Source organism: Hydra vulgaris, chromosome 13 (assembly GCF_038396675.1).
Source record: "Hydra vulgaris chromosome 13, alternate assembly HydraT2T_AEP".
NCBI lineage: Eukaryota > Metazoa > Cnidaria > Hydrozoa > Anthoathecata > Hydridae > Hydra > Hydra vulgaris.
The window spans coordinates 32,750,800-32,775,031 of NC_088932.1; the positions used below are offsets into that span (position 1 = coordinate 32,750,800).

Consider the following 24,232-nt stretch of genomic DNA (forward strand, 5'->3'; position numbering starts at 1 on the left):
GTTTGAACATTCAAGTTAAATCATTTTCCGCGGACAAAATTAAAAGATTTCAAAATCTGCACCACAGGGTACCTTAATGTGTATGCTACAACCCCATACAAGTGGCGTTCTTGTGTCAGCTAAGTTTGTATTATCAGAATCCGTGTTAACCGTGTAGTATCATAGTGTCTATTGTATCATATTTTAATGTGCAATCATGTTATATCTTTATAAGCTATACCTTTTTTAATATTCTAATAAAGTAATGAACTAATTAAATTATCATAGAATGTTAATAATATTATAACTGGTTATACTATTTAAATATTTATATTGAATATATGCATATATTCAATATAAAGTTACTTATATTTATAAGTAGCAGTGAAAAAAGAACACCTAGAAATAGGTCAAGTGCTTTGAGCGCCATAGACTTTTTCTATTTTTGATAATAAATTCTTTTAGCTTAAGTTTAGCTATTCCCATTTATCTCTTTTATTCTAGATGCCTAGAATTAGTTATTACAAGAAATAGCAATCAGAAGAAAAAAGTATTTCCTAAAATACTCTTTGGAGAATGTCAAAAGTGGTTTGTCCTCAACAACTTTGTGAAAGCACCTCCGATGACAATTATTTTATTGATGATAACTTTATGAATTTGGTTTATTCTGGCTTAGACAAACCAGAAAACCGGTCTTGAACACTATTAATTCTTTCATTACCACACAGTGTTTTGTCGACATCAAAAAAACACTGTGTGGTAAATAAAGGGTTAATAGTATTAAAGACCGAAGAAAATAATACAAAAACGTGTTTTTTTTGTGACATTTATGTTGTTACTTTACGTTCTAATAATCAGTGTGAAAATTGTTTCAAATGTTTTACATCATTATATCTTTATAAAAAATACGATTGTTGTCATATTTTAAACATCGGTTAACAGGTTTAAAAACTTGATAACTGTTGCGTTTTATCTCCTTTTGTTGACATTTTTACAAATTCCAAAAAAATCAACTGGTATTTATAACCGGTATACTCTTAATTCATAATTTTCGTATTTTTTTTCATGTAACAATTTTTTTATGGTGATATAATTGCAAAAGCTATAATTTTTGTCGCAGGCAGTTTAATGATTATAATGGTTGCTATCGGTTTTCTTCTCAAGGGAAGATCCATTTTTGAATGTGAGTGTATATTGTAAAAACCATACAGATTTTTTTGGGCTTTATTGTAGTTAAAGGGTTTTTAAATATTTCACCTTTAGTAATAGTACCTAATTTTAGTTGTGTAAATGGTCTAAATATACACTATATTGTATATAATATATCAATACTATATTGTAATATAGTATTGAGCTTAGAGTTATGAAAGTTGTATTTTCTTTCTGGTTTGTTATTTTTTATTCTGGTTTTGCTTTTTCTATTCAAAGGCATTGTAATTTTATAAATAATCTTTTAAACTAATGATTCCATTTTATATCTTTGGAGCTATCCATTAATTACGTCAGCAAAATAGGGGGGAGAAGCAATCTGAAATTTTTTGACAATTGTTGACAAGTTGACGTCAACAATGTCACATTTTTAAATAAATGTAATTTCTTAAAAAAAGAAAAATTAGGAAGCGTTTGCAGTCCAGTGTTACACACTTGCTCAATCTTCAGTATTTTAATAAAGCTATTTATATTTCTACTTCTTAAAAACTGTATTGTGCTTTAAAAAGACCCAATACACACAACTAAATAACACAGAACTAAATAAACACACGAGATATATCCTCGTAACACTATTATTTTTTCAAAGTTGTTGTTGGTTAGTCTGCTATGCAAACAAAAATGATTTATGCAAACACATAGTCTACATTATATTATTTGAATGTTTGTACCAGGGGTCGGCAACCTGCGGTTCACAAGTCTCATGTAGTTCTTTCGATCTCAAGATGCGGCTCTTTAACTCCATGCAAAATTATTGATATAGTATTGAAATAAAGATGTTGGAAGCTCTTTAAAAACTAAAAATTTTGAATTTTAGCTTTTGTTTCTTCCGTCTCAAAAGGTTGCCGACTCCAGGTTTATGCAACTTGTTAACTGCATCTTTTGTTATACTAGACTCTATTAGAAATAGTTGGCTTTCATTCTAAAATTTAATAAGGTCTAAATCTAAAGTGAAGAGGACTGGCTCATTCAAGGATTGCAACTCTGTACTTTACATAAATTATAATAAATATTTAATACTCTCATCGAAATTTTTTCAGGGAGGGTGGGGGGTCATCGAATGTTGACCTAATTTTATAGGGAGAATGGGAAGTTAATAGAAGCTTGACAAGTTGTTGACAAATGGTAGGGGGAGGAAGGAACGATAGGTTCCTTCCATGACACAAGTTTCAATGGCTATAACAAAAAAGTTATTTTTCCAGATGCAATACCTTTACCTGAAATTAAATAGGTCTTTGCAGGTTAATGTTAGGTATTATTGCCCCCTTCTAAACGTTATCATTTTTTTTTGAATTTCCAATTTAGTTTATAAAGGTCATTCCTTTTGGAAAAAAAAAGACTTGTCAATCCTGTCCAAAAAGTTGCCCAAAATTGTTAAGAATCATAAAGCTGGTCTTTATCCAGCTGTGTTGTATTTAATAACAAAAAATAGGTAAAAAGGTCCTAAATTTGAATATTTCTTATATGTAAAACATATGAGAAATATTTAAGGTCTTTTCCAGGAAACTTTCATGTTAAAATATAAAAATGGATGCTTAGTTTGCTTTAGCAATTTTTTTTTTAGAAGTTGTAAGTTCATTAAACGTTTATAAATATTTTAAACAATTCGATTAAAACAATTATAAACAATGAATGCAATGAATGCGATTAAGACAAACTAAGTAGAGAAAGATAAAAATTTGTAGCTTATTTATTTACATAAATACAAAGTCAAGGTAAGCTCAGAAACACAATTTTATTTATTATAAATTTTTTTTCAAGAAACTAAAAGGTGAATTCACTGATATTAAGTTAGGTAAGTCGTCAGTCGAGAACCAAAATACTTTTTTTGTGTTTTAGAATAAATGGAATTTATAATTTACTTTTTCGGATACTTTTCAAAATAAAATATGTAGCTTTATTACGCAATTTTACTATTTTAATGTCTCTCATATTTTTAAAATTTTATTTTTAAAATTTATTTAATTAAATTTATTTAATTAATTTATTAGGATATTTTAGTATTCAGATAAAAAACTGAAACTTTTTAAATGTGAAAGTCAGTGTTTGACTACTGACGAGACAAAACAAAAAAGATTATCGTTTATTCATTCTTTAAAAAGCATTCGACACATTTTTGTCCGCTTGGGTCTCCAGACCAAAAAAAAAAAAGATAACCCATATAAAGAATTTAATAGAACAGCTACAACATGATATATTAGGATGTAATATAAGAAAGATTTTTTACAACTATTTCATAATAAATGAAAACCTCACGGGTAAAACCACAGCTGTCCACTTTTCGAAAATTTCAAGTTTTATATATTTTTATGATATTTTAGTACTATGCTATTTTAATTGGAAAATTAATAATGAAAAACTATGTTTTAAGGTTGTATAGTCATTTTAAAAAAAAGGGCAACTTTGAAACAACCACTGCACAGTGGGCCAGTGACTGGACAAAAGTATAAAAACCAAAATCAGAATTTTGATGTCTAAATGATTTCAAATCATTATAAAGATATTATAAAATTATTTAAAACCGTTTATATACACTTAAAGTTTTAATGAATATACTAATGCTGTGGTTGAAGTAGATGCGAATGTAAATCAGAAAAAAAAACTATTAAAGAGAAAAATGTTGTTTAAAAAATCGATGGAAATAAATAACATTTACATAAAATTTTGAATGAAGCTGGATTTTCATTTCATGAACTGGACGTAATCGGATGCGATGGTACTGTTACTAATACGGGATGGAAATCCGGTGTTATTCTCAGATTGAAAAACATGTAAAAAGACTACTGCAGTGGGGGATTTGTCTCTTACACTTCAACAAATTGCCATTCCGGCATTTATTTCAAACGTTAGACGGAGAAAGGACAGGCCCAAAATTGTTTAGCGATCCGATCGGCGTACAGCTTAATAAGTGTAAGAAATTACCTGTGGTAAAATTTTTCAGTACCGATTGAGAAATTCCAAAAATTGACCGCAAAATTTTAAGCAAAGATCAGCTGTTCTTGTTGGATATAAATTCTGCTATTAAATCAGGGAGTTGTTCTGAAGATTTATCTGTTCTTAAACCTGGAACAATTTCACACTCAAGGTGGTTAACAACTGCAAACAAAGTTTTACGATTGTATTTGAGCCTTGAAACCCCAACATAGGAGCCCAAAATCTTAGTTTCTTTTCTTTTAAAGTCATATTTCCTTGGATGGTTTCATGTAGAAAAAATTAAATACTTAACAAATGGAGCAGAACATGTATTTGAAATGATAAAATTGTCTAGATTCCTGCCCAATGATTTGCTAAAAGTAATAGACCCAGTAATTGAGAGAAACGCTTTTTTTGCACATTTAGAAAACTTGCTTTTAACAATGGTAGTAGACAAACGGGTTCATATTAAGGAATTGCGTTTAGAAGAATGTAACAGCGGCTGAGTGGAACTTTTAAAAGTTTCCATGTAACACCCAAGCAGTAGAATGGTGCGTAAAGCTTGTAACAAAGGCTTCACAAAAAAGTAGCTGACTTTAATTCCAGAGATAGCATTTTAAGAACTACACATAACTCCAGATCCTCAATGGCTAATTTTTCAAGCAAATCGCATTTTAAACTATTGACAGAAATTAGCCAAAAGTAAAAGAATATGTTTCTTCAAAAAAGTTTTAGTTGAAAAGTTGATTTTTTTAATAAAAAAGAAAGATTTCTTATTTACCATTTCAATACTTTTTCTACTTAAATTGTCTCGAGATATTTGTTAAAGGATTTCTTTAATTTCATTTCATTTAATAGAAAGTTATAAAAAAGGAAATTTTCTTCGATTATTTAAGCGTGATGCGCTAGCTACAGACGTAAAATATTATATTTTTTTTTTTTGCATTTTCCTTAGTTACACTAAAGACAAGTTTTTTTACAGTATACCGAGTCAAAAATTAGAAAAATAAGTTTTTCGGACCACCCTAATGACCGTGTTGGATGGCAAGCCCTTAGTGATTTGGATGGCAAGCCCTTAGTGATTTAACTGATTCAACTCTTTGTTGTTCTATTTGTGGGGTAACTCCAAGTGAAATGAATAATCTAGATTCTTTTTATGAGAAAAGCAACGCACTAAGTAAATCTAGTTTTTCCTATGGAATATCTAGTCTTCATGCATGGATCAGATGTATGGAATGTCTTCTCCACATCTCATGCAGAACAGGTTTTGAGAAACCGTAAATTAGGGGAGATAAAAATAAATTGAAGATGAAGGAAAAGAAAATATTGGTTCAGCTAGGATTAAAGGAGAAGGTTGGTTTGGTAGTGGATGTTCATAGATCTGGCGGATCTGGAACATCCAAAGATGGTAATACGGCAAAACGTTTTTTCAGGATATATTTTTTTTAAAAAGTCTAATCTTTCCTTATAATTTTTAAAATTTAAGCTAAACGATATATGATCTATAAAATATTTATAAATAAAAATGTTTTCAGGATTATTCTGTTTCTGCTGAATGATAGGGTATCAACGAGGAACTAACCAAGCATTAATACATCATACTATGTACTGTCTCATGTATGGAAGAAGTAAATCCTGAGGCTCTAAAAGATCTATTTCAAGGAAACAGCACAACGTTTTGTTCATCTATACCCTTAATATCAAATGCCACAGGGTTTATACAAACTGTTAATACACTCTCACCAGGTAGTTCGCAACAAAAGCTTACCTATTGGTATGCTTTCTAAAAAAGCACAGGAAAGCAGAAACAAACATGTAAAAAAACAGCAGATTTTTTAAAAAGTTTTTAAAAAAAAAATAAACATGGATTTAACGAGAAGAAGTGTAGCTCAGATTCAGTGATCAGCTTGCTGTGAAGCAGAAAGAAAGTGCTTTTTCTCGAAGAAGTTAAACTTTTACTGGTAGAAAACTTTTACCTTGTATGAACTTGTTTTGTTTATATGATTTTACAGTTCAAAATATTTTTATTTTTTTATATGGGATGCTAATTAAATGTAATTTGACCCTTAAAAACAATATAGTTCCATTAGCGCAAATTGGATTTTTTTGTTGTTACAGATTTAACACTTTCAGACGTTGCTCAAACTCCAAATTTAAGTATATTTATGCTAATGTCAAATAGTAATACTTTCCAAAAAATTGCGGTGGTTAGAGCCTGGGAACAAAAATACCCCAAAATGTTATTCCCTATACCCCAACAGTGAGGGCATTAAGATAATGAATGAATTTGTTAATTATATTATACTAAATTTGACTACGTTGGCATATTTTAAATTTCATAGAACAATATTTTAGATTTTGAAAGTTATGACTAAATAAATTTTAAACCCTCGCCAAACTGAGGGGGTTGTAAATTCTATATAGTCATAACTTTTTTCTCTCTGAAAGATTATTCCGTGAAATTTAAAACCTGCGAATTTAGTTAAATTTGGTATAAAAATTTAACAAAAATAAAATTCTTTACTCATTGCCCTCACTTTTCGGGTGAGGGGAATAACTTTTTGAGGTATTTTTTTCCCAGGCTCCAATCACCGGAATTTTTTGCAAAAGGTTATTACTTGACCATAAACATACTTAAGTTTGGAGTTTGCACAATGTCTGAAAGTATCAAATCTGCAAAACCAAAAAATCAAAATTGCCCCACTAAACAGCCCTTCGTTCAGAGTGGTCAAAACCTAACTTTGATGTTAGAATTGGATTCCCTGACCCCAAAAACATACGATTAGATGTATAATATGATTATATTTAGACGTTTTCTATTTTCGCTAATTTTTGTTATATTCTGACGCATTGTGCTACGTAATTGCTTTGTCAAAGTTTGCAGAACCGAAAAAATACGCTATTTGCAGACTCATTCTTCTGCAGAAGAATGAGTCTGCAAGTAGCGTATATGTGATGGGGGGGCAGGTGATCAATTATAAAAGTAATTAAATACTAAATTTTAAAAAATATCATAAAATGTTGGGTGGATAGGTTAAAAGCGTAGGTACTTTTAGGGCGGTGGAGGGTACTCAAAAAAGCGTATAGTAAAATGCGTGGGGAAGGGGGAAGGGGAGGGTCGAAAAAAAAACGTACGTACTTTATGGATGACCCTTAAGCAGAACAGAATAAAAACTGAAAAAAGACGGAAATCCACTTTCTCTATCTACTATTAAAAAAACGTTCTTTGAACAATAAAAGGTTTTACAAGATTTTTACAAAACAACATAACTAGATCAAGTAATTAGTTTGCAAACATAGCTTGCAATTTAACAGCTAAAGTAGGACGTTTGTTGCATAATTTTAACACTAAATTTGTAAAGAAATTTTAACGAAGATTATTTTTGAAATAAGTTTCAGTAATAGTGTGATGATCTTTTTTTTTCTCTAATATGTCCTCAAAAGTACTTAATTATATTATTTTTGCTGATGATACTAATGTCTTTTTTTTTACTCAAATTAAAAAAGTACTTTTCGTTATGTAAACAAAGAACTAATATATCTTAATGAGTGGTTTATAGCAAATAAATTTTCATTGAATACTGATAATACGAAATATATTTTTTCTGCTAAATCATCTAAAACAGTAAACCTTCGACCAGAACTAACAATAAACAATAAACTACCAGAACTAACAATCAACAATATTGAAATAAAAAGAGTTTTTCAATGAAAATGCTTGGAATAATTTTCGATGAACATTTAAATTAGAAAAGCCAAATAAAGTTAGTCGAGAATAAAGTTTCAAAGACTCTGGGGATAATGTACAAGACAAAACATCATTTGAATAAAATATGTTTAAAAAATTTATACTATTCAATTATACATATTCATATTAACTATTGTAATATTGCCTGGGCAATGAATCATTTATCTTTCCTAAAAAATATCAATAAAAAACAAATGCAACTAAGTCAATTAGTTTTGGGCGCAGATTGGTACGAAAGTGCTGAGCTGTTTCTCAAAGAAATAAATGCTCTAAACATATATGAACTGAATATCTACCATAACTTGTTATTTATGTTTAAACTTCAAAATGAAATAATTCCAAAATATTTTTATAAAAATTTCTCTCTAATTAATCATAAATATGAGATAAGACACTCAATAAGTAATTATTACATGAAAATCTGACTTCTCAATTACATGTCGGGGATCACGCATGTGGAACTCGGATCTTGACAAAAATATGAAAAAAATAAAATCTATTGATATATTTAAAAGAACTGTAAAAAAAACACTTACCAAACAACACTTAAACAACACTCTTTCTTTTTTTTTTTTTTAATAAGAATTTTATTTTATGATATATCTTTCTTGTTGTTTTTGTCTGTCTGTTTTAATTTTCTATAAAAAAATATTTAAATAGATAAATTTAAATCTTGAAAATCTTTTGAACCTTCTTAAATTTTAAATCTCTTTTAAATATTTAAATATATATAAATATATATTCCGTATTGTATTCAATATGTACCGATTTGTTAATTTTTATATTTACGCTATATTACGATACGTATTTGTACCGATTTGTATGTTTTTTTTTTAAAGATTTTTTCTATATTGCAAACTTTATAACTTTTTTTTCAAACTTTTAATTTATTTTTTATTTTTTCAAACCTTTTAGATTCACTCTTTTGTATAATATAAGAACTTGTAAAATTATGTGGACTTCTTAAAATAACTACTTTAAATTATTTTTTTTTAGGAGGAGCTTGCCGTTTAATTTTTTACTTAACTTTTTTTATATTGGTTAACACCATTTTAATGTTTTATATTTTAATTTTGGCTAAATCAACAAGCACCATACATTGATTTTTTTAATGCTAATAAAATAAATAGAATTGGATTTACCTTTGGCTTATTGATTTCAGGCAAGATATTGTATTTAAATTAATATCAAAAAACGATTGTGTTTTTGGTTGTTATGGTTCAGTGCCCTCAAATTTATATCAATGATGATTTATAGCAGTTTGTTTTTTCTTTATTTTTAAAATACTTTCTAATAATATTTTCAAGTGATCTGATTTAAATCGTACACCTTGTACAATGTGTGCAAATAACTTTTCCAAATATAGTTTTTTATTTTTTTTTTTTTCATTAATTATTTATTCTTTCATTTTACTAAGCATAATGATTTTTTTTATCATAAATCTTTTCATGATTTCCTCATGATTGTCTAGGTAACATCAAAAGTATCCGACAGAGTTTCTAATTCGCACAATTTAAAAAATATAAAAATCGTTTTAATTTTCCAATGTTTTGACGCATACTTCTTATCTGCTTATGTTTAAATGGTATACAGAAAAATAATTTTTCAGATTTTGAAACTGTTAGAATTATAATATAACGTTTTCATTAGGGTTCGTCCACAAATTACGTCACGCAATTTTTGAATGTTTCAGACTGCTTTCCCTCGTTACAACATTGTAACTCTATAGTAACAAGTTCCGTATGAGCCGTCACAAAAATATTACCTCCCCCCTTTCACCTAAAGCGTGACGTAATATATGGACGACCCCTTATACATATAATATTATAAGTTACATTTAAGTTTCCTTAAAAATATTCAAGTTTCCTTCAGACAAGTTAAGAACATCATCAAAAGAATCATTGGTTTAGAAATCTTTGTTGTCAATAAAATTTCAGTCATTTAATAATAATTATAAATATTTAAAATTAGAAATAGTTAAATTTAGAAACTCATTTATAAAAATTTATAATAATAATATATTATAATCTTTAAGTCAGCAAAATTTTAACTACAATTTTTTTTGAATTCATAAACTAGTAATTTGTAATAAGAAAACATTTTGCATAATAGTCATGTATTATTTCTTGTGCAAATAGTTCTTTTCAAAGATATCTTTTATACATCCATAACAAAAATGTTGCTGTTGTTTTATACACCTTTTGCAGCAATGCTTTATTGTTGTTTGTGCAAATATTTCTTTGTCTATGTATTAATATTTGTGCGAATAATATTTTGCAAAGGTGTCTTGCAGCCTTATAGTCCAACTAAAATCCTCATTAATATATTAGTACATTTTAGTTATTTTTTTGTTTTTATTCTCTTTATGTCTACTCTAAAAAACCATTTTGTTTCTACTTTTTTATCCTTTAATGTCTACGCTTTTTAAATTTGATATTATCAACTACGATTTGCTTTTGTAGATTTTTCACATTAGTTAATTCTTTAGTTGCTATAGAGATTTTTTGATAGAAAGCTTTTAGTTTGTCCTCATCAACAATATTAAGGCTTCAACTTTTATGTTGAAGTTACATTTTTTCAATAAATTTGTTGTTGTTTTTTTACATGTATAATTTCTCTCGATGTTGTTATGAATATATATTCTAATTGTTGCATTCTCCTTTTGTTACAATTGTTACATAAAAATTTGCAACGCAAAAAAAAAAATACCTCCGATCACTTCTGCCTAAATAAAAGGATGACAGTTAATATAGTCCAAACAGGAGTATTTCTATTTGGAATTAAAAAAAAAGGAACATTCCTGTTATGTAACAAATTATGACTAGGAGAATACTCTATTGTTTCACGGTCATATCTACAGTTTTTTCTTCTACAATCAAAAGACATTCCAACCTTTATTTATATTTCAAATTTCTCAACAATGAAACAATTTTAATTGCACAGTATTGTAATTTTTTTTTAAAGCTTCATTTTCACCTTCGATTAGTTCAAAGAACGCCGAAATAGCGCTACAAACTAAATAAGCGGTCGTACTCAATAAGTGTGAATAGCTTGAGCATATAAACAAAAGTTGTTTTCTTCAGCCCCATCATAACCAACCCAACAAAATCTTTTTATGAACATCCTTAAACAACAAGTTTTAGTATATACTTTTCATTTACTATAAACGTAAATTTATAGTTTTCAAAATCAAGTTTGCAAACTGTTTCTCAATCATTGTTAATTCTACTACCAATATGCCGCGCATCGGTAAGCTCTGATTTGTTTAGCGCTACATTTTTCCCAAACGGAGAGCGAAATTAGCGGTTCTTAGCCTTTATTCCATGTCGTCATTTCAAGTCATCTAGCAGTTACTATGCTTGAAATTACATTTAAATATTAAGTACGCGTGGGATTACCATTTACTATTGCTGCGGCTAGTCATACAACAACGCCAGTAATATGTCTGAAATATAATTTGGTTTACAACGAAATCAATCCCTAGCCAAGTACATTCCATGTGCTGCTCACACTTTAAACTAAAAAGGAGTGGGTGTCTTTGTTGGAATCTTTTGTAGGAGTGAATCCAATGAAACTGCAGTCAATTTCTTTGGCTTTTTTCTTATGACATCTTTTTTGCACCAACTCACTGATGTTATATCTCAAAGTCAAAGTTCCCTTTTTGAATTTATTTTACTTCAAAAGTTGCTCACAAATGTGTTGGTCTGCTTGTGACTTTTTTAGACCTTGGAAAGTTTATTCATTCTACAAAATGATTAAGAATTTAAAATCAAATAAAACACACGATTCATTTGAGAAGGTGCATAATTATTAATAATTATCTTCTATTTCGGCTACTCCTTTGGAACTTAACAATAGTCAGAAAATAAAAGCAAATGCTCTTTAAAAATAGTAACTTTAAATAATAACAAACTCATACATTTTTTAATTTTTATAGGTGCATTTCATTTTAAAATTGGCGAGGAACGTTCTATAGATCTTTTTGTTCAACTAGAAAATATTATATCTGTCTGTCAAAAATTCCAATGAAAGTTTTAAAGTTTATGCTAACTGCTGCCAAGGCAAAATATTTTTTTATCGAACAACGTGTTTTTATATAATAAACAACGTGCGATTGCGTTTAAATACGCAAGAAAATACATTTGAAAGCCGTAATCAACACTTAAAATTTTTATTTTATAATAAGGTTTTTCATTTTAAACCGCTGTTAAATTTGAATTCTACGAGACCAACAAAGGCCAGAAGACTTAAAATGTTGGGAGGCTAAAAAGTACTTAAGCCAGCCCTGGTCATCATAACCTTCTATCCAAACATTTTGTATTTTTAAGATGTCTGATTTGCAAATAACCAACATGATTCATCACACACTTTTCTGTATAATTAAGCGCGGCATATTGGTAGTAGAATTAACAATGATTGAGAAACAGTTTGCAAACTTGATTTTGAAAACTATAAATTTACGTTTATAGTAAATGAAAAGTATATACTAAAACTTGTTGTTTAAGGATGTTCATAAAAAGATTTTGTTGGGTTGGTTATGATGGGGCTGAAGAAAACAACTTTTGTTTATATGCTCAAGCTATTCACACTTATTGAGTACGACCGCTTATTTAGTTTGTAGCGCTATTTCGGCGTTCTTTGAACTAATCGAAGGTGAAAATGAAGCTTTAAAAAAAAATTACAATACTGTGCAATTAAAATTGTTTCATTGTTGAGAAATTTGAAATATAAATAAAGGTTGGAATGTCTTTTGATTGTAGAAGAAAAAACTGTAGATATGACCGTGAAACAATAGAGTATTCTCCTAGTCATAATTTGTTACATAACAGGAATGTTCCTTTTTTTTTAATTCCAAATAGAAATACTCCTGTTTGGACTATATTAACTGTCATCCTTTTATTTAGGCAGAAGTGATCGGAGGTATTTTTTTTTTTGCGTTGCAAATTTTTATGTAACAATTGTAACAAAAGGAGAATGCAACAATTAGAATATATATTCATAACAACATCGAGAGAAATTATACATGTAAAAAAACAACAACAAATATTGAAAAAATGTAACTTCAACATAAAAGTTGAAGCCTTAATATTGTTGATGAGGACAAACTAAAAGCTTTCTATCAAAAAATCTCTATAGCAACTAAAGAGTTAACTAATGTGAAAAATCTACAAAAGCAAATCGTAGTTGATAATATCAAAATATCTTAAAACTTGCTTCTTCTTCTTAAAGCTTGCATCTTCTTCTTAAAGCTTGCTTCTTTTTTTTAAAGCTTGCTTCTTCTTCTTAAAGCATGCTTTTTCTACAGTACCATTAATACAACACCTAGAAAACTTTGCGCAATATTGACAAGAATCAACCTCAAAAAACTCAAACTTTTCTTCTTAATATTATTAAGTTTATAAGGTACTCCGAGAAGACCTAACGACATTATTAAAGAGTACTGCGGAATGCATTGAACCAGAAAGTTCGCGCTTCCTTCCTTATCCGTTTCGGTGTCGTATGTATATATATATATATATATATATATATATATATATATATATATACATATATATATATATATATATATATATATATATATATATATATATATATATATATATATATATATATATATATATATATATATATATATATATATATATATATATATATATAAATACAGTGGCGAGCAAAATAATAGGTGCAAACCAAAAAATTAACAAATACGAGAATATCTTTGAAACAAATAAAATAAAAATTTGAATTTTTATTAGAACTTTTATTTTATTACATAAATAAACAGAAATTAATTTAAAATTAAGTTATTAAATATATATAATATATTTTAATTAAAAAAAAATAAATTCCACACCGAGCAAAATAATAGGTGTAAAATAAAAAATGAAGATGGAAGTCAATAGGGTTGCAAATTATTAATATTTTGTTGCATACCTTTTATTTTTTAATACTTCCGTGCATCTTGACGGCATTGAATCCACTAGTTTTCTGCAAACTTCTACAGGAATGCTGTACCAAGCCTCCTGGAGCATCATCCATAGTTCATTTCTATTTTTTGGATTTTGTCCAGAAATTTTAAGTTTTAACTGCCTCCATAAATTTTCAATAGGATTTAGATCCGGTGACTGAGGTGGCCATTCTAAAACTTTTACATTATTGGTCGTAAACCACTCTTTCGCAGCTTTGGATGTATGTTTTGGGTTGCAGTCCTGTTGGAAATGCCAAATTTTCGGCATATTTTCTTCGGCAAATGGCAACATGACATTATTTAGTATGTCTACGTATGTATATTGGGTCATAATATCTTTGATCCAAAAAAGTGGCCCCACACCGTACCAGGAAAAGCAACCCCACACCATTATATTTCCTCCGCCGTGTTTCACTGTTTTCGCAGTAAAGCGAGGTGAAAGTTCTTGCTTTCATGGTCTTCTTACATACTGTTTTCCATCAGAATTAAATAAATTAATCTTAGTTTCATCACTCCACAAAATATTACGCCATTTTTTGGTCATATCTGGTCCCCGCCAAGCAATATGATTTTTTGCAAAAATTTTTCTTTTTATAATGTTCTTTTTACCAAGTAATGGTACTTTCCTCGGAGTTCGAGCTGGCAACTTACTTTCTAAAAGCCTTCTTCTAACTGTCCAAACACTAATATTTTCATTAATTTCATTAAAAATTTTTGTTACTGGCTTGAATAGGTTTTTTTTTGAAATTATTGTAATGTGATCATCCGTACGCTGACACGTATTGCGTGGTCTTCCTCTAATCTCACGTGATTTTTCTGGTTTTAAGGCATTTGTAACTTTATTTTGAGAACATCTCATTGTAACTGAAATTTCCTTGTAAGTTTTTCCTTGTTTTCTTAAATTTCTAATAAGTTTTCTTTCTATCGCTATGCAATGTTTTTCTCGTCCCATTTTATATCTAATTCTAATTCAATACAAATATGATATGTTATTATTTTATATAAGTTGCATAAATATTGACCTTACCTTTATATCAACAACAAATAAAAATAATAAAATGTTTTTAATCCTACAGCAAATAGGTTAAAATAAACACACACCTATTATTTTGCTCCACCAAATTTGTAGGTTAAATATATAAATAGGATATTCCCCTCATAAATTTGTAAGAAATTGGAAATATACTGCTCTCTGTTATAATAAAATAAGCATAGTTTGTGTAGCAATCAGTTCCTAGATTTCACTTTATAAAATATACTGTAAAATGTCAATTTAAGTAAAATTTATTATTCACACCTATTATTTTGCTCACCACTGTATATATATATATATATATATATATATATATATATATATATATATATATATATATATATATATATATATATATATATATATATAAAATATATATATATATAAAATATATATATATATACATCAAATAATTAAAAATAAACCTCTATCCATATAAGCGATAAATTGAAAGTATTAAGAGGTTTATAAAAGGCCATAATTTTGCATTTATTAATAAAAATGAATTTCTTAAAGAAAATTATAATTCCAAACAAAAATGGACTGCCCTATGAATGCCAAATGCTTATCAAAAAGTATTATTTACAAATGCATTGTTTCCTCACAAAATAACTATTTCAATAACTGTGCCTATCTATAATATCATTTCAAAAAGATGTATACTATGTTTACAATAAAAATTCGAAATCATTGATCAAGAAAATTTACTAAACAAAAAATCTAAATTAATTTCTAAATGCAGACATGAAATTAAGTACCTTTTAGAAATTTTAAAAAGAAATGACCAGATTAAAATTATCCTTATTCTAAAGGATTCTTTTCATGATTAATTTTTGAATTTTAATTGCAACTTCCTGGTTGCTAAATAGTTATAGCTATTACATTTAACCGGCGCACTTATGCATGTTTTTCTAACTGATTTGTACTTATGGCAATGTTTGAAAATTCTTTTGGCGTATTTATGCCAGTTTTTGCATCGCTTCGCACTTATGCCAGTTTGCATTTATGAAATTCGCACTTAATCACTCTCCTGGCATGAGCAGTTCTGTATATATTTGCATTTTTTTATTTTGGTGTAACACAAATCAAAAAATTAACAAATAATAAAATTTTACAGAATAAACAAATCTTATTTTTAAAAGACAATTTCTCATTTTCCGACTAGTTTTTTTGCCAACAACTCCCCAGTTTTTTTTATTTGTATACCGGCAAAATTTTGAAAATCTGGGCGTGATTATTACTGATGTGTCCGTAATTTGTTTTTGAGTTTTTCACGATTATTTGAAAATGTTTTGTCAGAGATGAAAAAGCTAGATTTTCAAGACATTTTTGGTAGAATAAAAAGTTTTAAATTTTTTAATATAAAGTAAAAATTTATGCTTTGAGCTCGTACTTTATTTTGTAGAGCTGAAGATCTTATTTATTTAAACTTGTTAATCCATAAAACTTGTCCTTAAAAAGCAACAAAATCATAAAAAAACTATCCCTTTTATTTTTCATTTCTTTTCTTTTACAAATAAAAATTATGAAAAGAAATTGAGATTTGAAACAAAGAAAACGTCTAATTTATTAGGAGTTTTCATTTCCAAACGGTTCTTTTTTATAATTTATAAGAGATCGTCCATAAATTACGTAACACAAACTTTCACAATAAAATAAAAAAGATCAAAATTTTGATTTTCAATAATGATAGTTTAATTTAATAACAAAAGTAGTAATTAGTATTAAAATGTTTATTTACAAATAAAATTTTCGGGGTTTTTTCACTTCCTGCGTTCAGTTGGCGCGTTGGATTACTTTTAGAACAATTGTTAAAACGCAACCACTCTTCAATCGAAATGAAATTGTTGTTGATTATTTTGACGGATGGAAAGAGCCGCGGACAAAAAAAAAATAAATTGATGTACTAGCAATGAACAAGTATAGTCAGCGGTTAAAGATTTCCAAAGAAAAGATTCAAAGCGAGTCGCTTCAAATTAAATTAAATTCTTAACCCTAAGTAACTGCGAAGAGTAAGCGAAAATTAGTACGGTGATACGTAGGAAATTATACTAGAATAACGCTTCAACCAATATGCAATCTTCTTACGGTTGAGTACTGACAAAATAATAATGCAAAATCTTACATTCAGTCATTGCAATAGCAGGATTCTGTTCCGCGAAACCTGATTTTTGTTGGAAAGTTATCATTAATAACTACGTAAATAATAATCACTTCTTTCCAAGGAAAGTTAACATTGAATGATTAACTTTAAAAAAATCAGCAATTACATCATAAGAATTATCTGGGAGAATGGATAGAAGGGTAATTATGACATAAAGGATTTTGGGTATATACAAAGTTGTTTGATTTCGTTCAACTGCATCAATAATACGCTCAGCTACATAGTCTGGATCTAGTACCTTTAGAAGAAAAAAATTTTTAAAACGTGAACCAAACCCTTTAAACATGTCTGTTGAGGTATGAAACGGAAGAACAGTTGTACAATGGATACCATTTTTGTCTGAAACAAAAAAAATAAAATTAAAACGACTCAAAAATTAAAAAAAAGATAAAACTTTTAATAAAATTGAAAATTTTTCAAAGTGTACCTTAAACTTATAATTACACTTTACTAATGATGCTAGCTCGCATGCTAAAATTACCAAAAAATAACGGAAAGTAAAAGAGTAACCTCGTAATTTAAGATCAGAAAACTTCAATAGTAGAAATCTACTACTAAATTTTAGTAATTTTATTAAATAGCACTGCAGTACTTTATCTACTACAACAGTATGTATGAACAGCTCTAGCAGTAGAAGAAACGTACTAAGTAAAGTACTTTACTTTGTACTAATGGTAATTTAAGTATGCGTAAAGAGCTCTTACAGTAGAAACTTACAAAAGTATTTTATAATAGTTTAAGTGTAAGTAGTAAACTTTAAACAGTTAAATCAAACTTTAAACATGATTACTCCTAGTAATAGCAACAGCAATAGAATTGACTAACCAGTTCAACCAGTTTAAATAGTATAAACAACTCACTACATATCGTCACAATAAAAAATCACTAACCTGTCACACTTGTACTCACTAAAAGTTATAATACAGTTCTAATGTAAATATTTCTACACAATATTGATTTGAAAGAAAAAAATAAACTTTTAACTCATAAAATAAGAGTTGACTATCTTAAATAATGGGTAAGATATTTTAAAGTGTTTTTAGTTATTTTATAATGTCTTTAACACTTTTAAAGCAATTAAAAAAAAAAAAAATATTTAAGCCATACTTATCAACCGAAGTTCTTGTCTCAATGACTTCATAAAGTTTACAGCTGCAGCCTTTGAAGCACCATATTCTGAAACTCCAGCAAAAGAATCTAGTCCTAAAATGGAGGCAACACTTACAATATGCCCATGATTCATCTCTAGCATATGAGGCAAAAATAGTTGCAGGACCCAAAAGTGTGCAAGAATATTCACTTCGAATGTTTTTTGAACTTCTTTTGGTTTTAAATCCAAAAAATACTTTCCAGCTACAACACCAGCATTATTAATAATAATTGTTGGGTTACCAACTGTTTCAACTATTTTTTTTTTAATTAAACAAATCTCTTCATAGTTTGAGATGTCGCATTTAAAGGGATATGCCACTTGTTGCTGAAATGTCTCATTCAAAGTCCGAGAAACTTCTTCTAAGCCAAAATTGTCTATATCTATTAAAATCAGAATGCAACCTAAAGCAAATTAATTTTGTTAACCTAACTGAAAATATTAAATTAAAAATAAAGATTTAAAAAACTGCTTTGTAATAAGCAAACTTGTTGTTAAGATATAAATAATGATATAAATATTATATAAATATATAGAAAGCAACAATAAATAAAATCTATAAAAATAACATACACTAGTGGCCATAGGAATGGACACCCCTGTAATTTTTACCATTTTTCTTAGAAAAGTTGAAATACATGCATTTGGTGGATTTAATTATTTATTTTTATATTTAAACCATGTCATCTATTATTTGGCTTATAGGAAATCGCAAATTTTATTCATTTATATCAATTTTAAAAATAATTATGGATTATTATTGTTAATTGGTGTCAAAAATGAGTCATTGCTCTGCTAATGGGTTTCTCTTGTAAAAAGTGAATGTCTCATTACTTTTGTGCTTTTGTGAAAATTAGTCTATTTATTGTGATGACTAATAGTTAATTTACGTTATTAATTAACATTTTTATCCCTAAATCTTTTAAGCTATAAATACAAGATCATTGTTTTGTAGTCATTAGTTGAGTTTCAACTATTGCTGGTGAAGTCGACAGTGCTCTTGAAGATTTAGTGTGTTTTTTAAAATTGTACTTTTATTTACAATGGCAAAAGGATATTGGTCACCTACAAAGCGATGCAAAGCTGTTACATTTCGTGGAGAAGGTTATTTGTACATGGAAATAGCCAAAAAGTTGGAAAATGGAGCAACAAAATCTGAGGAAGGTGTGTGAAAGGTGTAAGGAAGGTGTGCGAAAGGTTTAAAGCAACCAATACCTCCAAAAATATGCCAAAAAATGGAAAAATTAAGAAGACAACTGCCAATGATGACAGGATGATAATGAGGCTTGCACTTAAGAACCGAAGAGCAACTTCAACTAAAATTAAAAATGATTTAGAGGCCACCGGAGTTTCGGTTAGTTCAAGAACAAATCGCCAAAGGCTTTTTGAAAATAGTTTAAAAGCAAGAAGACCCAGAAAAAAATCATATTTAAACAAAAAACAACGAAAGAATCCTTTGATTTGGGCAAAAGAACACAAGGAGTGGACAAAGGAAGACTGGGCAAGAGTTATTTGGAGTGATGAAAGCAAGATTTCCATTTTTGGAAGTGATGGAATCAATTATGTGAGAAGAAGGCCGAAGAAGATGAAGATCTTTTACCTGAGTGCACATTGGTTACAATGAAGCATCCCATAAGTGTAATGGTGTGGGGATGCATGACCGGAGATGCTGTGGGTCGTATCCACAATGTGGATGGTATTTTAAATGGCAAAAAAAAACAAGAAAACATATTAGAAGCCAAATTACTCCCACTGATTGATGATTTGTTTGAGGGCAAAACAGAAACCTGTGTGTTCCAGCACGACAGTGCTACATGCCACACCACAAAAACTGTCAAAAATTGGTTTAAAGCCAAAAAGATAAACGTTTTGAAATTGCCTGGAAACTATCCGGACCTGAATCCGATAGAAAACCTGTGGTTTCGACTGAAAAACTTGTAAGGAAAGAAAAACCTGGGAACAAGCAACAATTAATAGAGGCCATAATCAAGTCCTGGTTTCACGTGATCAGCACTGAAGATTTGGACAATTTAGTGGACTCAATGCCTCGTAGGATTGCTGCAGTAATAAAAAAAATGGATATCCAACAAAATATTAAGTTTTTTTTTTTTATGAGCCATTTTTTTAATAACATGTTTTGTAAGCTGTAAAACGTAAATTGACCATAATTTACCACTTTGTCATTAAATTGTTATATTTTTATATTAAAATTGTGAATTTTAATCAAAATTTTAGTTTTTTTAAATCTAAACATATCAAAAAATAATAATCAATATAGAAAACCGCATAAATATGGTTATTTTCTTTTAAAAAACACGCTAAAATGAAGTTTTCATATATTTTGAAGGGGTGTCTGTTCCTATGGCCACTAGTGTATATATAGGGTTAAAACAACTTTTTTTAAAAATGTCTGCTCTCATCTTCTAAATGTGTTCTATATAATAATACTAGAATTAAAAAATTTCTAAAAAAAAAATTTAAGGGGTAGCCCAAGACCCTTAAACATCAGACGGGTCCCTAAAATTATCAAAAAAATAGTTCTTCAAAAGTACATCAGGTTGGGTCTCAAAAGAAGTGAAATTAAAAATAATCATCATTTTATAAAAAACATTGAGAAAAAAATTAATAAATTTTTTTTTGTGAAAATACTTATTTTTAGTTTTTAGTGATAAAAATGTGATAGGCAGTTAAATTTAAAATAATAATTTTTAGATTTAAACATTAGACCTGTATGATGTTGCAGGGTCTTGAACTACCCCTAAAAATTTTTCAATTCTTATTTTATTTAATGATATAAAACACATTTAGAGGGTGAGAGCAGACATTTTTAAAAAAAGTTGTTTTAAGGACCACCATAATATATATAAAATTCAAACTGGAACTTTTTTATTATCGAAAAGGAACCAATTGCAAAAGAGAGATATAGATTTTAAATTGGATTTAATTATCCAAAATCTATAGATTTTAAATTGGATTTAATTATGAAATAGATTTTCAGAATAACAAAAATGTTTTTTACATTTTATTTTGTTTTAATAAACTTGATCAAAAATTGTATATTTATAAACAAATGAGAAAATATAAGAAATATTTTTTTGAAATCATCAACTCAATTTTATTTTTTGAAAACAAAAAATATATATAATAAGTATATAATAGATAAAATTATTTTTCGTCTACTTTGCTTACCCTTTTGTACTAACTTTTTTGCTAATAATTTCCCAATACCACCAGATGCTCCTGTTAGAAGAACAACTTCATTTTTTAAATCTTTATGATATGCATAAAAAAAGTTGAACCATGCCTTTAAGATGTAAACTATAGTCATAAAAATTGCACACAAAAAATCTTTTGCAGTACATGCAAGCCACTTCACACTATACGCATTCAAATAGAAAAAAATATATGATAAAAATATGCAACAACAAAACACAAATAATAAGTTAAAGGCATCTAGCAATGTCATAATTTTGATGATAAATCAATGAGGTTAAGATTTTATTTCCGATTCTAATAATGATCGGATATCATCTTCTGATTTATCTGTTGATACTTTTATTGTTTTAACTCTTGATGTACCCCCACGAACCATACAAATATCACTCTTTTTTATATTAAACAATTCACTAATATACAATAAAAGTTCATCATTAGCTTTTCCATCCCTTGGCTGAGCTGCTAACTGAATACCAATAAATTCCACAGAGATATCTTTAAATAAACAAGAAAAAAGCTGAAGAAAATAATTTTATATTTCGTATTTTAATATATAATTCTAAATTTAATGTAATATTTTTGTATAACTAAAAACATGATATTTAATAATATAAGATATATAACAATATATGTAATTTATCTTTGACAAAACATGCTATTAGAATAATATACAACATAAATAATAATAATAATAATAATAATAATAATAATAATACTAATAATAATAATAATAGTAATATAAATAATAATAATAATATATAATATAATATAAATAATAATAATAATAATAATAATAATATATGTAAAACTTAAAATCAAACTATGCTTAAATTCAAACTTATAGTTTAAAATATATTTTAAACTATGCTTAATTTTTATTTAAAACTATATATTTAGTTATAATATCTAATTAGATAACAATTAAACAAATAAAAAATTATGATAAAAAAAATATATGTATAATAAAAATTACTAATGATTACTTGTGTATTATTTTTGCAAAAAGGAATTACAAAATATGCAAACTTTACCAGTAACTTTGTTTCGTTTAGCTCCAGGTTTAGCATATATTTGTAATATTATTTCGTTTTTCTTATCTGCAACTTTTTGAAGTACGTTTGCCAGTGTTTTAGATGAAGTAATTGATTTTATAATAGACCTTTTACTCATTTTAAACTCTAAAAATGATTTTATAATTAATTAATATTCAAATCTGTCAATAACAACAAAATTGTCAATAACAACAAGGTGAATTTCTTTAAATCAAAAACGATTGTTTTTAAGATAAGACTGATCTCTTATTAATAAGAATATCCAACGGCTGTAAAAATCCATCAAATTCATGAAACGTTTTATATATATATTTATATAAAAACATTAAAATCAATTTAAATTCATAGCAAACTTCAGAATGAAACCGTTTTTATGGGTTTTATGGGATTGCTCTATATAGTTTATTAAATTCAGCGTCAAATTCCGTGAGAAAATGTAAAGGAAATTCAAGTTACTGGTATAACGATAAAATAGACAAATTCATAAACTTATTATTAATAAAATAGTAAAATATAAATTATTAAAATTAATATGTAAATAACTAAATAACAAAATTTAAAATTTAACTTATCTATAAGTAAATCTATAGGGCATTAAGACCACTTTTTTCATATACTTTCATTTTTTTCTATTGAAATAAATTAACTCTGAATTTCAAGATTATTTTCTTTCCTAGAGACAGACATTATTGTTTATTATTGTACACAGATTTTATTATTATTGTAAACGGTTAAACACATTTTTTAAAGAAAATGGGGGGGGGGGGGAAGCAGGTTTCCCCCTTCATACACACACGCACACTTTTTTCTAAAATACCTATATTTTTTTAGTTCGGTTCGCACCACATTTTGTAGTTCGGTTCCCACCACGTTCCTGGCAGTACCGCGCCCATCTTGTTTCTTTGCGCAGCGGCCTTGTTCGTCAAGGCTCGTGTTTCGGAGTTATAGAGTTGAGAGACGGCAATAACCACAAGTAGTCTCCTCATCTGTAGTGGCCCACTCAGCCTTGGGGAGATGAATTATAAATAAAAAAAAAACTGTTAAAATTCTATATGATAACTAGAATATAATCCTTTTGTAATTCGATCATTCGACATTGCATAGGATCTCAAATATGGCACCCACATGATCACTTCTCTTTTTAATTGTAGAAAAGATATTGTAGAGTTTCAAAAATGTGCGCTAAAGTAAGTTAGCAGTAAATTTTCTTTCTCTGAAATAAAATAAAAATTTTTTTTATTTTTTTATACATGTTTATTTTCAACTATATAGTATTTACAAGTAACCAATCACAGATTGGCGGTAAAGATATACAAATATAAATATCATAAACATAAAGTTCGAAATATTCGATGTAGATAAAAAATAGTTGCATACAACTCCGAGACATGATTAAAATAAATACCATGTTACAACAATATAATAATGTGTACGTAAAAATAATCCGAGAAATATATCTCTATATTCTTCCAATTAAAATAAAAAAATACAATAAATAAAAATAAATCTCGCAGAAGACTTAAGCCACTCTTGTCATCGAGTACCTTTTTCAGAGACGTGTAATACACATAAAAAATCAGTTGCATACGTGGTATATATGCATGTGTTACATATATATCTTGTTATTATTATTATTATTTTTTTATCGAATTGTATTAAAAGTTAAGTTACATTTATTTATTTTTTATTCAAGTTTAAAAAAGTTCCTCATAGTTGTTTAATTTGATTATTGTAGTTTTTAGTTTTATTTTCAGAGAGTGTTCGTTTAAGTTTAATAGTAATCCTGGAAACTAATTTGTT

General features: G+C 27.7%; 2 protein-coding genes across 3 annotated transcripts; both read right to left on the minus strand.

The window, feature by feature from the left end:
- Positions 1-16,415: 16,415 nt before the first annotated feature.
- LOC101235992 (epidermal retinol dehydrogenase 2) lies at positions 16,416-21,649 on the minus strand. Of its 2 annotated transcripts, none has more exons than XM_065814891.1 (3): positions 21,354-21,649; positions 18,122-18,547; positions 16,416-17,353 (listed from the first exon to the last, which is right to left on the minus strand). In XM_065814891.1, exons 1-3 carry the CDS (start codon positions 21,628-21,630, stop codon positions 17,061-17,063), a joined length of 996 nt encoding a protein of 331 aa, XP_065670963.1. In that variant the 5' UTR covers positions 21,631-21,649; the 3' UTR covers positions 16,416-17,060. The 2 variants fall into 2 exon arrangements, with proteins under 2 accessions (XP_065670963.1, XP_065670962.1); XM_065814890.1 differs by having other exon boundaries at positions 18,122-18,568.
- LOC136089187 (UPF0235 protein C15orf40 homolog) lies at positions 21,650-22,595 on the minus strand. The gene is made up of 2 exons (XM_065814892.1): positions 22,412-22,595; positions 21,650-21,875 (listed from the first exon to the last, which is right to left on the minus strand). Exons 1-2 carry the CDS (start codon positions 22,548-22,550, stop codon positions 21,655-21,657), a joined length of 360 nt encoding a protein of 119 aa, XP_065670964.1. The 5' UTR covers positions 22,551-22,595; the 3' UTR covers positions 21,650-21,654.
- Positions 22,596-24,232: the final 1,637 nt, after the last annotated feature.